The sequence below is a fragment of the Myotis lucifugus genome, unplaced genomic scaffold (assembly GCF_000147115.1).
Source record: "Myotis lucifugus unplaced genomic scaffold, Myoluc2.0 scaffold_0, whole genome shotgun sequence".
Classification (NCBI taxonomy): domain Eukaryota; kingdom Metazoa; phylum Chordata; class Mammalia; order Chiroptera; family Vespertilionidae; genus Myotis; species Myotis lucifugus.
Window position 1 is genome coordinate 878,232 of NW_005871048.1, and position 15,223 is coordinate 893,454.

General features: G+C 42.8%; 1 protein-coding gene across 3 annotated transcripts in view; it reads left to right on the top strand.

Annotated features, from left to right (window-relative positions):
- GJC3 (gap junction protein gamma 3) overlaps nt 1-13,692 on the top strand; it is a 19,565-nt gene extending 5,873 nt beyond the window's left edge. For 2 of the 3 annotated variants that reach the window (XM_023762197.1, XM_014454461.2), the window contains exons 2-3: nt 12,215-12,999; nt 13,558-13,692. In XM_023762197.1, the coding sequence (XP_023617965.1) occupies nt 12,216-12,999; nt 13,558-13,565 (792 nt within the window). In that variant the 5' untranslated portion in view covers nt 12,215 and the 3' untranslated portion in view covers nt 13,566-13,692. Of the gene's footprint in view, nt 1-11,256; nt 13,000-13,557 lie in introns of those variants that run through there. The other variant, XM_023762237.1, reaches the window with a different exon arrangement.
- Nucleotides 13,693-15,223: the final 1,531 nt, after the last annotated feature.

The following is a 15,223-nucleotide window of genomic DNA, read 5'->3' on the forward strand; positions in this document are numbered from 1 at the left end:
TAAAATATATTTTATTAATTTTTTACAGAGAGGAAGGGAGAAGGACAGAGAGTCAGAAACATCGATGAGAGATAAACATCAATCAGCTGCCTCCTGCACACCCCCTACTGGGTATGTGCCCGCAACCAAGGTGCATGCCTCTGACCGGAATCAAACCTGGGACCTTTCAGTCCACAGGCTGACGCTCTATCCACTAAGCCAAGCCGGTCAGGGCCAATAGAAAACTATATTGCATCACAGGAAAAAAAGGCAGAAATCAGTGTCATTTTCAAATAATTAAAGAATGCATGTCAGTGGTCTCCATCATATCCCCATTTAATTCACCAGCCTGGGCCCTGCAAATCAGAATGGGTCATGGCACATGGATTCCTGAAGAATTAACCAAGTAGGAACCTCAATGTTTAGCACTGGGCTAGATGTAGTATATTTAGTAGAACAAAATAACACAGCCTTTGTTATATGTTAAGTAGTTATTGATTAGATTGCTGTGCATACTGATTCATTGTAAGAACAATGTGTAAAATCATTATCATTCATTTATATTTCAGAAAGTTTAAATTTCAATTAACTCTCATATCTGTCTGGCTAGTCACAATTAGTTCTTTTCCTTGGAGCTCCAAATATACCTTGTTCATCTACGGTATGTTATTAGTGAGAAACTGTAAATGACACTGCGAATTTTTGAGGTCTTTGATTATTGAGCACTTGGTAAGCATTTCTTTTGTTTCAAGAAAATCTTGCATTGGAGTTATCAGTACAGTAACTCTTAGCAAAACTTTTCCACAACTCAACCAACAAACATTGGTAAATAATACAAGATCATTAATTGTTGTCTTTTCTCCCCCCAGCAGTTTCACAAACTGGTGATGACAAAGCATTTTCAAATATATACTCAATGATTTTATCAACTGTATTTATAACAATTTTCTTAGAGTCTGCTGGCACTTCACATGGAGGATTGTAAATCAGACTTATAAACCCACCAAATAGTAGAAGGCAATTACATAATATCTTTAGTCAGGAGGGAAAATGACTGTCAATTTAGAGTTCTATGCCCAACTAAATAATTCAAGATTGAGGACAAAATGAAAACTTTTTAAGACCAAAAGGATTACGAGTTTACCCCTAACAGTTCCCTACTAGAGGAACTACTGAAGGTTGGACTCTAAGAAGAAGAAAATTTAGCACAACCATGAAAATAGCAGCATTTTCCACATTATCCAAGAGGTGAAAGCAACCTAAATGTCCCCCAGTGAGTGAATGAATAAACAATACATGGTACATGCACACATACATACATACAATGGAATATTATCTGACCTTAAAAAGAAATAAAGTTCTAATAGATGCTACAACATGGATGAACCTTGAAGACATTATGCTAAGTAAAATAAGCCAGTCACAAAAGAACAAATGCTGTAGGATTCCACTGATATGAAATATCTAATAGTCAACTGCACAGAAACAGAAATAGAATGGTGGTTTCTAGGGGTTAAGGGAAGTGAGAAGTGGGTACAAAGTTTCAGTGTCGCAAGATAAGACTTGTGGAGATCTGCTGCTCAACAATGTGAATATACTTAATACTACTACTGAACATGTAAAATAGTGGTCAATGGTTAAAAAAATAAAAAGAAGAAAATGTAATCCAGAAGTATGGGATTCAAGAAGCAGCACTAAGCGAAGAAAGGGTACACATGTTGGTAAATCTAAATAAGAATTGAGGTAAATATTCTTTCTGAAATGCAGAGAATAAATTAGAGGTGGACAAGCCTAGAAGCAGAGACACTAGAATGACGTTTCATTAATTCAGTCTTGAACTAAGATACCTTCTAAATTCAAAGGACAGTATCTGTACAATTGGTAGATTAATAAGATGTGGTCAGTGAAGGTGCTGTCAGTGATGACACCCAAGTTTTTTGGTTAGGATCCAGGATGGATAGTGGAGTTAGTCATTAAAATGTGGAACACATAAGCAGAGAATTTTTATTTTCTTGAAGTTATGAAATTATAATGGGTTTACAATAAAAACTCTTTAGATGCTGGTAATTTGGGTAATGGGAAAGCTAATAGTATAGTAGTTTGCCATCTACAGTCAGATTGCTTCTTCAAATCCCAACTTCTCCACTCAACTAGCTGGTTGACCTTGAATAAGTTACTTAACCTGTCTATTATTCATTTCTCTCCTTTGTAATAGTATTTACATCAAAACGTTGTTATGAGGGATAAGTGAGTTAGTAGCCATAGAGCACTTAGAATATCCCTCATTTATTAAGCACTGAATAAATGTTTGTGTAACAAAATATTAAATTGGAAATTTTGACTGGGATTTTGAGATGCAATGTTTTAAGAATATACAATGCAAATGACATTCTAAAGTGATTTGTTAACCTGAGATTCACTTCTTCAAAGGAAAAACAAACCAGTTATGCCACTCTTAAACTCTACACCCACATAAAAGTTGTATAAAATGGCAGAGTTGTTGGAAATTAGAGGGCAAGAGAATTATCTTGGGAGAGAGAATATCTTTGGAAAGAGATGTGCTATTAGTTCTCCCTGAGAGACAAAGAATGAAGGTGTTGCCTCTTGCATCTCAACCCTAGTGAGAGGTGCTCCAATATGCTATTGACTTCTGCTTGATAAATCAAAAAGGCAAAATATATAATATTAGAAATAAACTACAATAAAAACTACCCCCAAAATTCAAACACTTGGAAGCTGAATAGCATGCTATTAAACAGTGATTGGGTTACCAAAGAGATCAAAGAAGAAATTAAAAACATCCTGGAAAATAATGACAATAAAAACACAACAATCTAAAATCTATGGGACACAATGAAAGCAGTCCTGAGAGGGAAGTTTATAGATCTACAGGCCTACCTCAAAAAACAAGAAAAAATGGTAATAAATCATCTAGTTCTACAACTCAAAGAATTAGAAAGAGAGCAACAAGAAAAGCCCAAAGTGAGCAGAAGGAAGGAGATAATAAAGATCAGAGCAGAAATAAATGACATAGAGACCAAAAAAACAATACAAAAGATCAATGAAACCAAGAGCTGGTTCTTTGAAAGGATAAACAAGATTGATGAATCTCTAGCTAGACTCACCAAGAAGCAAAAAGAGAGGACCCAAATAAACAAAACCAGAAATGAAAGAGGCGAAATAACAACAGACCCCACAGAAATACAAAGGATTGTTAAAAAATACTATGAACAACTCTATTCTTTTTTTTTAATTTTTCAAAATATATTTTATTGATTTTTTACAGAGAGGGAGGGAGAGGGATAGAGAGTTAGAAACATCGATCAGCTGCCTCCTGCACACCTCCCACTGGGGATTTGCCTGCAGCCAAGGTACATGCCCTTGACCGGAATCGAACCTGGGACCCCTCAGTCCGCAGGCCGATGCTCTATCCACTGAGCCAAACTGGTTTGGCTGAACAACTCTATTCTAACAAACTAGACAACCTGGAGGAAATGGACATATTCCTAGAAAAATACAACCTTCCAGAACTCAATCAGGAAGATTCTAAAAATCTCAATAGGCCAATAACTATGGAAGAAATTGAAGCAGTCATCAAAAAGCTTCCAGCAAACAAAAGCCCGGGGCCAGATGGCTTCACAGGGGAGTTTTACCAAACTTTCAAGGAAGAACTAAAACCTATCCTCCTCAGACTATTCCAAAAAATTCAAGAGGAAGGAACACTTCCAAGCTCATTCTATGAAGCCAGCATCACCCTAATACCAAAACCTGATAAAGACAACACAATGAAAGAGAATTATAGGCCAATATCCCTCATGAACATAGATGCCAAAATCCTCAACAAAATTCTAGCAAATCGGATCCAGCAGTATATCAGAAAGATCATACACCATGACCAAGTAGGATTTATCCTGGGGATGCAAGGATGGTACAATACCCGCAAATCAGTAAACGTGGTACATCACATAAACAAATTGAGAGATAAAAATCACATAATCATATCATTGATGCAGAAAAAGCATTTGACAAAATCCAACACCCTTTCTTGATAAAAACTCTCAGCAAGGTGGGAATAGAAGGATTATACCTCAACATAATAAAAGCCATATATGACAAACCCACAGCTAACATCATACTCAATGGACAAAAACTAAAACCATTTTCCCTAAGAACAGGAACAAGACAGGGATGCCCACTCTCACCACTCCTGTTTGACATAGTACTGGAAGTACTAGCCATTACGATCAGACAAGAAGAAGAAATAAAAGGCATTCAAATTGGAAAAGAAGAAGTAAAACTGTCCTCATTCACAGATGATACTGTACATAGAAAACCCTAAAGACTCCATCAAAAATTTATTAGACTTAATGAATAAATTCGGCAATGTAGCAGGATACAAAATTAACGCCAAGAAATTTATGGCATTTCTATACACCAATGGTGAACTTACAGAAAGAGAGACTAAAAGAGCAATCCCATTTACCATCGCACCAAAAAAATTAAGATACCTAGTAATAAACTTAACTAAGGAGGTAAAAGACCTATACATGGAAAACTACAGGACACTGAAAAAAGAGATAGAGGAAGACATAAACAGATTGAAGAACATACCGTGTTCATGGATTGGCAGAATCAACATCATCAAAATGTCCATACTACCCAAAGCAATCTATAGATTCAATTCAATCCCCATTAAAATACCAACGGCATATTTCACAGACCTAGAATGAACTTTCCAAATATTCATCTGGAATAAAAAAAGACCCCGAATACCTGCAGCAATCCTGAGAAAGAAGAACAAAGTAGGTGGGATCTCAATACCAGATATCAAGTTGTATTACAAAGCCACTGTTCTCAAAACTGCCTGGTACTGGCACAAGAACAGACATATAGATCAATGGAATACTATAGAGAACCCAGAAATCGACCCAAGCCACTATGCTCAATTAATACTTGACAAAGGAGGCATGAGCATACAATGGAGTCAAGACAGTCTCTTCAATAAATGGTGTTGGGAAAATTGGACAGATACATGCAAAAAGATGAAACTAGACCACCAACTCACACCATACACAAAAATAAACTCAAAATGGATAAAAGACTTAAACGTAAGACGGGAAACCATAAAAATACCAGAGGAATTCATAGGCAGTGAAATCTCAGACATATGCCGAAGCAATTTCTTCACTGATACTGCTCCTAGGGCAATGGAAACTAAAGAGAAAATAAACAAATGAGACTACATCAAAATAAAAAGCTTTTTCACAGCAAAAGAAACCATCAATAAAACAACAAGAAAGCCCACTGCATGGGAGAACATATTTGCCAATGTTATCACCAATAAGGGTTTAATCTCCAACATTTACAGGGAACTCATGCAACTTAACAAAAGGAAGATAAACAACCCAATCAAAAAATGGGCAACGGACCTAAATAGATACTTTTCGAAAGAAGACAGAAGGAAGGCCAAGAGACATATGAAAACATGCTCAAAGTCACTGATCATCCAAGAGATGCAAATAAAAATGACAATGCGGTATCATCTCACACCTGTCAGAATGGCTATCATCAACAAATCAACAAACGACAAATGCTGGTGAGGATGCAGAGAAAAAGGAACCCTCGTGCATTGCTGGTGGGAATGCAGACTGGTGCAGCCCCTGTGGAGAAGAGTATGGAGTTTCCTCAAAAAACTAAAAATGGGCCCTGGCTGGTTTGGCTCAGTGGATAGAGCATCGGCCTGCGGACTGAGGGGTCCCAGGTTCGATTCCAGTCAAGGGCATGTACCTTGGTTGTGGGCACATCCCCAGTGGGGAGTGTGCAGGAGGCAGCTGGTTGATGTTTCTCTCTCATCCGATGTTTCTAACTCTCTATCCCTCTCCCTTCCTCTCTGTAAAAAATCAATAAAATATATTTAAAAAACCCTAAAAATGGAACTCCCATTTGACCCAGTGATTCACTTCTAGGAATATATCCCAAGAAACTAGAAACACCAATTAGAAAGGATATATGCACCCCTATGTTCATAGCAGCACAATTCACCATAGCTAAGATTTGGAAACAGCCTAAGTGCCCATCAGCAGATGAGTGGATTAAAAAACTGTGGTACATCTACACAATGGAATACTATGCTGCAGTAAAAAAGCAGGAGTTCTTACCATTTGCAACAGCATGGATGGAACTGGAGAGCATTATGCTAAGTAAAATAAGCCAGTCAGAGAAGATAAATATCACATGATATCACTCATTTATGGAATATAATAAACATAAACTGATGAAAAAACAGATCCAGAGACAGAGAAACATTGATCAGACCATCAAACCTTAGAGCAGCGGTTCTCAACCTGTGGTTCACGACCATCAGAAAATACATATAGCATATCAGATATTTACATTACGATTCATAACAGTAGCAAAATTACAGTTATGAAGTAGCAACGAAAATAATTTTATGGTTGGGGGTCACCACAACATGAGGAACTGTATTAAAGGGTCACAGGATTAGGAAGGTTGAGAACCACTGCCTTAGAGGGAAGGTAGGGGAGGGTGGGGATAAGGGGGAGAGATCAACCAAAGGACGTATATACATGCATATAAGCCTAACCAATGGACACAGACATCAGGGGGGTGAGGACATGAGTGGGGGGGGGATGGGGGGGTAATGGGGGGATAAGGACACATATGTAATACTTTAATCAATAAATTTAAAAAAAAGGCAAAATATAAGATATCCAGCAAATGAATAGAAGATGTGGCTGTATTGGAATAAGCCTGAATGCTCAAAGTTTGTTGACCCTAAGGATGCATAACTATTTCCTGTGACCCAGATGTGAACATGCCCAGGAGGGAGGTTATTTTATGTTGTGCTTAATAGAATCCCCAAAGAAGTGAACAGGCTTCAAAAGCCAAAAAAAAAAAAAAAAAAAAAAAAAAAAGAATTCATTTGACAAATTGTCAAAAAGATCAAATCACTGAAATGGTGAAGACTATCCAGATGGACTTAGACTTCTCCATAACAATATTAAATGCTAGAAAACAGTGGAATGATGCCCCAAATATCCACAGGGGCAGAATCTGGAACTGAGGTCCCTCCAACTCTCCTCCTTAAAGAGTGGAATGTTGGCTCTGGGAGCCGCAACAGAATAAACAGATCCCTCACCCTGCACTGAGAGTTACTCTCCCATCCAGCACCCACCTACCTGCTCCCCCAGCCTTTCCCTTCCCATTCTTTGGAGGGGATCGGGTTCTAGCAATATTGGCAGTAATGGGTATGGGGGCTGGTGTTACAGTTCTCACTGGGCCTGGTGGAGAGGAGCTGGGCTCCTGGGGTTGCTGAGGGACATGGAGCAGATGCCCATTATGCTGTGGGGGGAAGCCTGTGCTATTTCTCCCAGCCAAGAGGAGAGGACATCCTGAGATAAATAAGGAAATTCTATCTGCTGCTGCCGGCAAGCCTGCATGTTGGAAACATACTGAAGTCAATGCTCTCTTTCTGATAATCTGAAAATTCCTGTGTCAGTTCACTTAGGACACATACCCTCGCTCTCAACAACAGAGGGTTATTCTCTACAGCCCATTCTTTAACAGCAGGGCAGCCTGCTCCTCCAGCTGCAATTCTTTTATCCTTCACTTAGGCGGCCAGGAATGGAAGCGGGAGGGGGAGAAGTGGGCGGTGGCAGGAGGCAGGGCCTGGGGGAGAACTGGGACCCTGTGGACTTCAGCCTGAGGCTGTTTCTCTCCGTCACCAGTTGTTGGTGCTTTTGCTCAAAGCTGCCAGGTGAGTGCTCATGCTGGGGCAGGGGGCAGCTGGGTGGCACAGGGCTCAGGGGCAGAGGTGGTGGGGGCTGCCTGGGGCTCTACACTGCCTTCTCCAACTCTACTGTGCACACCAAGGACCTGGGGATATAATTAAAGTTCAGATTTGATTTGCTAAACTGGGGGTGTGGCCTGAGATTCTGCAAACCTAGTGATGCCAGTTCTGCTTCACATGGTCCACACTTCGACTAAAAGAATCTAGGACCTACCAGGCCAGGTGAGGTGAGATGGGAGCAGTGAGCCAGTCCAGCACTGTCCTCAGTGGACATACTACACTCATACCTTCACTGAGATGGATTCTGCCACCAATGGAATCCTGAACATTTTCTCCAAAAGAATAGAGATGCTTGGAAAAATTCTTACCAAAATCATGATGGATTAAAAAAAAATCTATTTACATATTTGAAAATCCCCTCAAACTGGGCTTTCCTCCTTCTCCCAGCTACTGAGCTCACAGATATTGCTCCACCAACTAAAATCTTAACAGGGCTCAGAACCTACCAATTCTCTCTCAAATTTACCTGCAAACTATTTCTCCAGTCCTAGAAACAGAGTGGTGCTGAGCTTTGAGCTTTGTCAGCAATGCTGAGCCCTCAGCTCCCTAGGTCCTGAAGTTCAGCCTGGGGACGCTGGTCCTTGTGGGCAGAGCTGCAGACACGTTTATAGAAGGATGTGGGTCTCCGCGAATAAGACAGATGGGCTGGGGAGGGTTGGAACAGATTGGGGGGTGGGGGTGTTCACAGAGTTCTAGGAAAGCAGATGAGGGAGGAGGGAGGACTGTGTTAGGCTTAGGTCTATAGGAAACTCCCTTTGGTCTACACTTTGGGAGCTGGAGCACAATTTTGTCTGAACATGAGGCCCCAGAATGTGTGTGGAAAAAGCGTTTTGGTGATAACAGCCATGGGGCAAAGGACAGAAGGAGACTCAGAACTAGATATGGAGGCTCTAAGCCAAGGGGTTCTCAGGCAAGTCCTCTTGTCCTTTTTCTGCTCTCCCTTCCAAACCCCTAAAGCTCTGTGGTGAGGTCTGGAGACCCCAGTTCAGTTCCTAGAACCTCTTAGAGGACATTTGGATGTCTGGCTATGGCTCTGGGGTGGGCACAGGACAGAGAAGAACCAGAGGCAAGGCCTTTGGAAACTACTCAAATTCCCAATACTTAAAATATGCCAGGCCTGCTCTGTGTTAAATTGCAGTTCTGCTGGGAATGTGCCAGAAGTCCTTTTAGAGTGTTGGGCCTGCACTTGGAAATGAGGAGCTGAGAGCAAGACTTCAGAATTTACCAAATTAGAACTCAGTCTGAAACTCACCAGGAGATCCAGGGCAGAAACAATCAGCGCCACGATGCCTCCCCAGGGCAGGGACCCCCTAGACTATGAGGCAGGGCGGGGCTGCAGGCTTCCTCATAGATGAGGCTGGTTGAGGGAGGATTTGCAACTAGCCTGGAAATGGGTAGATTATCACGTCCCAACCAATAAAAGCTCTTTGAGATGCTCTTGCTTTACAGAGCTGGTAACTGAAGCCAAGAGTAGAGAGGTGATGGACCAGAGCTACCATAAACAGTGGTTCTTAACCAGGGAACAATTAGCAATATCTGGAGACATTTGAGATGAGTAGGAGAGAAGTGTGCTACTGGCATCTACTGGGTAGAGGCCAGGGACGCTGCTAAATGTCTTACACCACACGGGACAGCATCCCCCAGGGTCCCCAAACAAAATTATCAGGACCAATTGTCAATAGTGCCAAGGTTGAGAAACCCAGAACCAGCATTGGAACTTGACCTTCCTTTTGGTTCTCTGTGGAGCTCAATATCTCTCTAAACAAAATTTAATTAAGCATTAATTAAGAAACTGTTTTTCTCCCCCAGACACTTCACTATATACTTTTTTGGGGTACTTTTTTTCATCCAGTGAGTAAGCTAGTGATTTTGTTTTATTGTTGTCTTGATGTTCAAGTTAGAAAACAGATTTTGTTTCTTTAGTTACCTTTTATTATTTTCAATTATTCATTCTCTTCTCCTGAATTCTGAAGAATTACTCAATGTGCTTTTAGCACTGCAATTTGATTTTCCTCAGAATCTGTCCTATTGCCTCCGAAGTAGTTTTTTTTAAAGGAATACATTTATTTTATTAATTTTAAAAATGTTTTTATTGATTTTGAGAAAGGAGGGAAGAGAGATAAAAACATCAGTGAGGGAGAAACATTGATCTGCTGCCTCCTGGATGCCCCGTACTGGGGATAGAGCCGGCAACCTGGGCATGTGCCTTGCCCCATGTTGAACCAGCAGCCTTTCATGCATGGGTCAACGCTCAACCACCGAGCCACACTGCAGGGCCAAAGTAGATTTTAGATATGCTACTGATGATCTTTCTCCCACACTACTTGTAGTGGGTTTATACATTTAAAGATCCATTTATTCTGAATTTTGAGGAGTCTTGGAAATGAGAGAAGATACATCTCTCTCTTCAATTTGCCATCTTTATTCATGAGGACAATTTTGCATCTTTTTAGAGACTGAAAATAGGGTTCTTCTAAAAATTTTAACCCAGTTTTTTGGAAATGAATTTTCAGTGGCTTGATGTACTTATGAGTCTTCACAATCTATGACGAGGGTAGAAATATAGGGGCTGAGGAGCAGGCAGAGGTTCAAACTCGATTCTAATGACTCAAAATATGGTTCCTCACAGTTGGTGGATGGGAACATATTTCTCTGGTCAAGTGAAACTTTTGGAAGCATCTTAATCCATTCCTTTCAATTGCACAGAAGTGACCATTCTGCCTAAATTTTGGCATATGGCCTGTTCTTATCTATAGTTTATGACACTAATGCCCATTTAAAATTGTTTTTGTGCATCTTTGTGGGTTTCATAATTGGGAAGCATGTTTCATTTGCTGCCATATTAACTTAGAAGTGTAGGCTATTATTATTATAGTTAAAAGGGAGAAACCTAAGTAAGTTCATAGAGAGTAAATAAGGGTGGTCTAAATTACAGGAAAGATAATTTAGGGATCAAAAACTTGAAGAAGTCAGAAAGGACACAGATTTGGAAGGGCTAGTAGCCTTGGACAAGTGTAGGGCCACTTCTTTTTCTAAGATGCTATACAAGGAAGTGACTATGGAGAGAAGTAGTAGCTGTGAGGTTTTATATCAAAGAGTCTCTATTTTCACTGTAGTATAAGAGGTTTGCGTGGTCTTCTAAGAGTGACAAGAACCAGGTGTGTTAAGAGTTTGGGCTTGCCCTAACTGGTTTGGCTCAGTGGATAGAGCGTCGGCCTGCGGACTGAAAGGTCCTAGGTTCGATTCCGGTCAAGGGCATGCATCTTGGTTGCGGGCAATATCCCCAGTAGGGGGTGTGCAGGAGGCAGCTGATGGATGTTTCTCTCTCATGGATGTTTCTAACTCTCTATCCCTCTCCCTTCCTCTCTGTAAAAAATCAATAAAATATTTTTTAAAAAAGAGTTTGGGCTTAATGGTGATGGTTAGAAACAATGACTTGGCATTAGGAAGGCTGCTAATTGGGTCAAAGACAAAGATGACAATCTGGGCTGGTAGCATGATGATATTTTGTCCAGAGAATTGAGGAATTGCTGAAATCTGTTCCTGACCATGGCCACTTCTCACCATGAGGGAGATATGAGCCCAAGAAACAATGGCAAGGAGAGTAAAATTTAAAATTTTTCCCAGTCAATTCGGGCTTTGACCCCACACCCCATTACATTTAACTAGTACATTTTGCTGTGTTTCTTAATAAAGAAAAAGAAACAAAAAGTTCTCTTTTTCCTAGGTCTAAAGAGCATTAGATGAAAGCAAGCCTTGACACTCACTCTCTTCACTTGATTCCCATGGAGCCTCCTAACCACATCTCAGTTTTACTTTGTAATGGGAGCAGAGGCCAGCCAGACATTCCTGTGAACGCCTGAGGGCACGGGACCAGAGAGAAGCAGACAGCAAGAGAATACTGTACACAACCTCCCCAAGCTCAGCACTGATTTTTGTTCAGGTGATGCTAGCAGCCGTACCAGAGCTGACAGCCATCACCTGGGGAAATATCAGTTTTCAGAGGACACTGGTCTCTTGCTATTTAGCTTATTTAGGGTGAGAGGGAAGGAAGGAGGGAAAGAGACAAAGACAGATGCTGGTCTCTACCCAATGCTGAGAGTTCCTCTCCACTGCAGAGGGGGAGAGGACAGAAGAAAGAGCCACATCCACACTTACTATTATTATTTTACATAGATGATTCCATTAACTATATAAATAGGTGCAGTCAGAGTCTTAGTATTTGATCAGCCAGATCCTTGGAGAGGAGCAACAAGGCTTGCCTTACCCATCTTTGGATTAGGAGTGAAGAGGTGGCCTACAGCTCCTCCTAAAGGACATTGAGCAACACACCTACACTCACCATTGTTCTCTGCTCCATAACAGAATGTGTGGCAGATTCCTGAGGCGGCTGATGGCTGAGGAGAGCTGGCACTCCACCCCCGTGGGGCGCCTCATCCTTCCGGTGCTCCTGGGATTCCGCCTCATACTGCTGGCTACCAGTGGGACGGGGGTCTATGGCGATGAGCAGAGTGAATTTGTGTGTCACACCCAGCAGCCAGGCTGCAAGGTTGCCTGCTACGACGCCTTCCTCCCCCTCTCCCCACTGCGTTTCTGGGCCTTCCAGGTCATGTTGGTGGCTGTGCCCAGTGTCCTCTACATGGGTTTCACCATGTATCATGGCATCTGGCATTGGGAAGACTCAAGAAAAGTGAAGAAGGAGGAGGAGACCCTGATCAGACAAGGACAGGGCAGCACAGATGTCTCAGGGGCTGAAAGCCCCAAGCTGCTCTGGGCCTATGTGGCACAGCTGGGGGTGCGACTGGTCCTTGAGGGGGCAGCCTTGGGAGGGCAGTACCATCTGTATGGGTTCAAGATGCCCAGCTCCTTTTCATGTCGCCGAGAGCCTTGCCTTGGTAGTATAACCTGCCACGTGCCCCGCCCCTCTGAGAAGACCATCTTCCTAAAGACCATGTTTGGGCTCAGTGGGCTCTGTCTCTTCTTTACTCTTTTGGAGCTGGTGCTCCTGGGCCTGGGGAGATTGTGGCAGACCTGGAAGCAAAAATCTTCCTCTTCTAACTACTTCACAACTTCAGAGACCACCAGAAAACACAAGGAACCAAACGATAACTTCCCAGTGGTGGAATCAAAAGAACAGTTCCGAGTAGCAGGTGAGAAGAGCACCAATGTCCCTCATTCTTCTTTCCTGATGATCCCCTCTTGGCAGGACCCTTACCCTCCGGGAAGTACAACTCCCACATGTTACAAAAGAGAAAAAAGTGAAGGGATTAAGCAAATACAAACAAAACAAAACAACACCTCATAGACAGACAACAGTATGGTGATTTCCAGAGGGAAAGGGGAGTGGGGGGGGATAGGAGAGGGTATATGGAGCAGGATAAATGGTGATGGAAGGAGACTTGACTTGGGATGGTGAACACACAATACAATATACAGATGATGTTATAGAATTGTACACCTGAAACCTATATAATTTTATTAACCAATGTCACTCCAATACATTAAATCTTTTTTAAAAAGTAGAAAACCAGGTTCTATGTAGATGTTCTGATCACTGCTCCCAACCCAACCTCCATCCCCGTCAATTTGATGACTTCTTCCGATGACCCAGGACCAGAGTGCTCAGTCAGTTGTACCTCCCAGTGCTTCCACTGAGGTCTCTTCCCATTTAGAAAGTCTCAGCTTCTGCTTGATTTTCTATTTTGCAGAGTTATAAAAACACCTGGCTCCACTCTGAAGTATACCCCATGACTGGATCTTCTCCCCAACATCCAGTGAGTGGGGATACATCTCCGTGACAAGTTAGAGGCTGTTGCCATGCTGCCTAAAGCATTTCCTTGAAGAACTCCTGCTTGTGCCTTCTTCCCAGAATTTTCTGGTGTCAGCATCACAATTTTCATGGACTTTGTTTGAATAAGCCAGCAGAAACCTCCATAAAATCAAGCCTCACCCTTGTCCTGTGCAATAAAGATTGACTACTGTTGGTGGCATTCTTGTTACTAAAGACAATTCTTGTCTCATCCGGGCTCTCTCATCCGGGTCTTGACCTCACCAGGTAGGAGGATCAGAAACTGCTCTAGCACCAGCAGCTACAGCAGCGGTTCTCAACCTTCCTAATGCCGCGACCCTTTAATACAGTTCCTCATGTTGTGGTGACCCCCAACCATAAAATTATTTTCGTTGCTACTTCACAACTGTAATTTTGCTACTGTTATGAATCGTAATGTAAATATCTGATATGCAGGATGTATTTTCATTGTTACAAATTGAACATAATTAAAGCATAGTGATTAATCACAAAAACAATATGTAATTATATATGTGTTTTCCGATGGTCTTAGGCGACCCCGTGAAAGGGTCGTTCGACCCCCAGGTTGAGAACCTCTGAGCGACAGGATCTGCTCCTTCCCAGCATCTTGGATGACAGCCACTCACAGCAGATCACCCAGAGTTGGCGTAGTGCAGTGGTTCTCAACCTTCTGACCCTTTAATACAGTTCCTCATGTTGTGGCCCAACCATAAAATTATTTTCGTTGCTACTTCATAACTGTAATGTTGCTACTGTTATGAATCGTAATGTAAATATCTGATATGCAGGATGGTCTTAGGCGACCCCTGTGAAAAGGTCCTTCGACCGCCAAAGGGGTCGCGACCCACAGGTTGAGAACCGCTGGCGTAGAGCATCTCCTCATCTCTAGACCTCCAGGGAGTTGAACTATCTAAAACACTGGTGGGAAGTCAAACCTGGAGAAGATCACCTAATCCTAGATTCCTTCCCCTAACTTAACCACTAGAGCCCCCATCAGCACTGGGTGGGTGCGCCCATGCCCCGAGAAGGGGTTTCCTCTACCTGGGGTCAAGCGAGGGAAACCAGGGTGACGGGTCGACCAGATAGCTTCCCAAACACTCCCTTTCCCGCGCGCGTCACGGGAGTTTCACCAAATTCCCGAGAGTGGAGAGTCGGTGGGCTTTGTTGGGGACTAGGATACCCTGCTTTTCTATGGACTCAACCAGGCCTTGGGGCTGGAGGCTGAGAAAGGGCTCCTTTCCTAGGAGATGAGGCTGAAAAAGACGGGACTTGGGGGAGAGCAAGCCTCGAGGGCCCAGCGCCTCCTAAGCCCCATCCAGGGCCCAGCTGCACAGCCGCTCCTGCCCTCCTGGGCGCAGCCTGGCCCGGACTCCGGCACTCACACCGCCCGAGCAGCCGGCGCCTCTCACCCTCGCCTCCCAGCCCGCGGACCAGCCGGCCTGTTAGCGCCTCGGGTGTAGCTGCACCGGCGCGGGCGGCACAGGCGCAGTCGCCGCCTCCCAACCCACGGATCCCCGGCGATCCGCTCCGGGCTTCCGGGGGAGGCGAGTCCGCATCTCCATTGT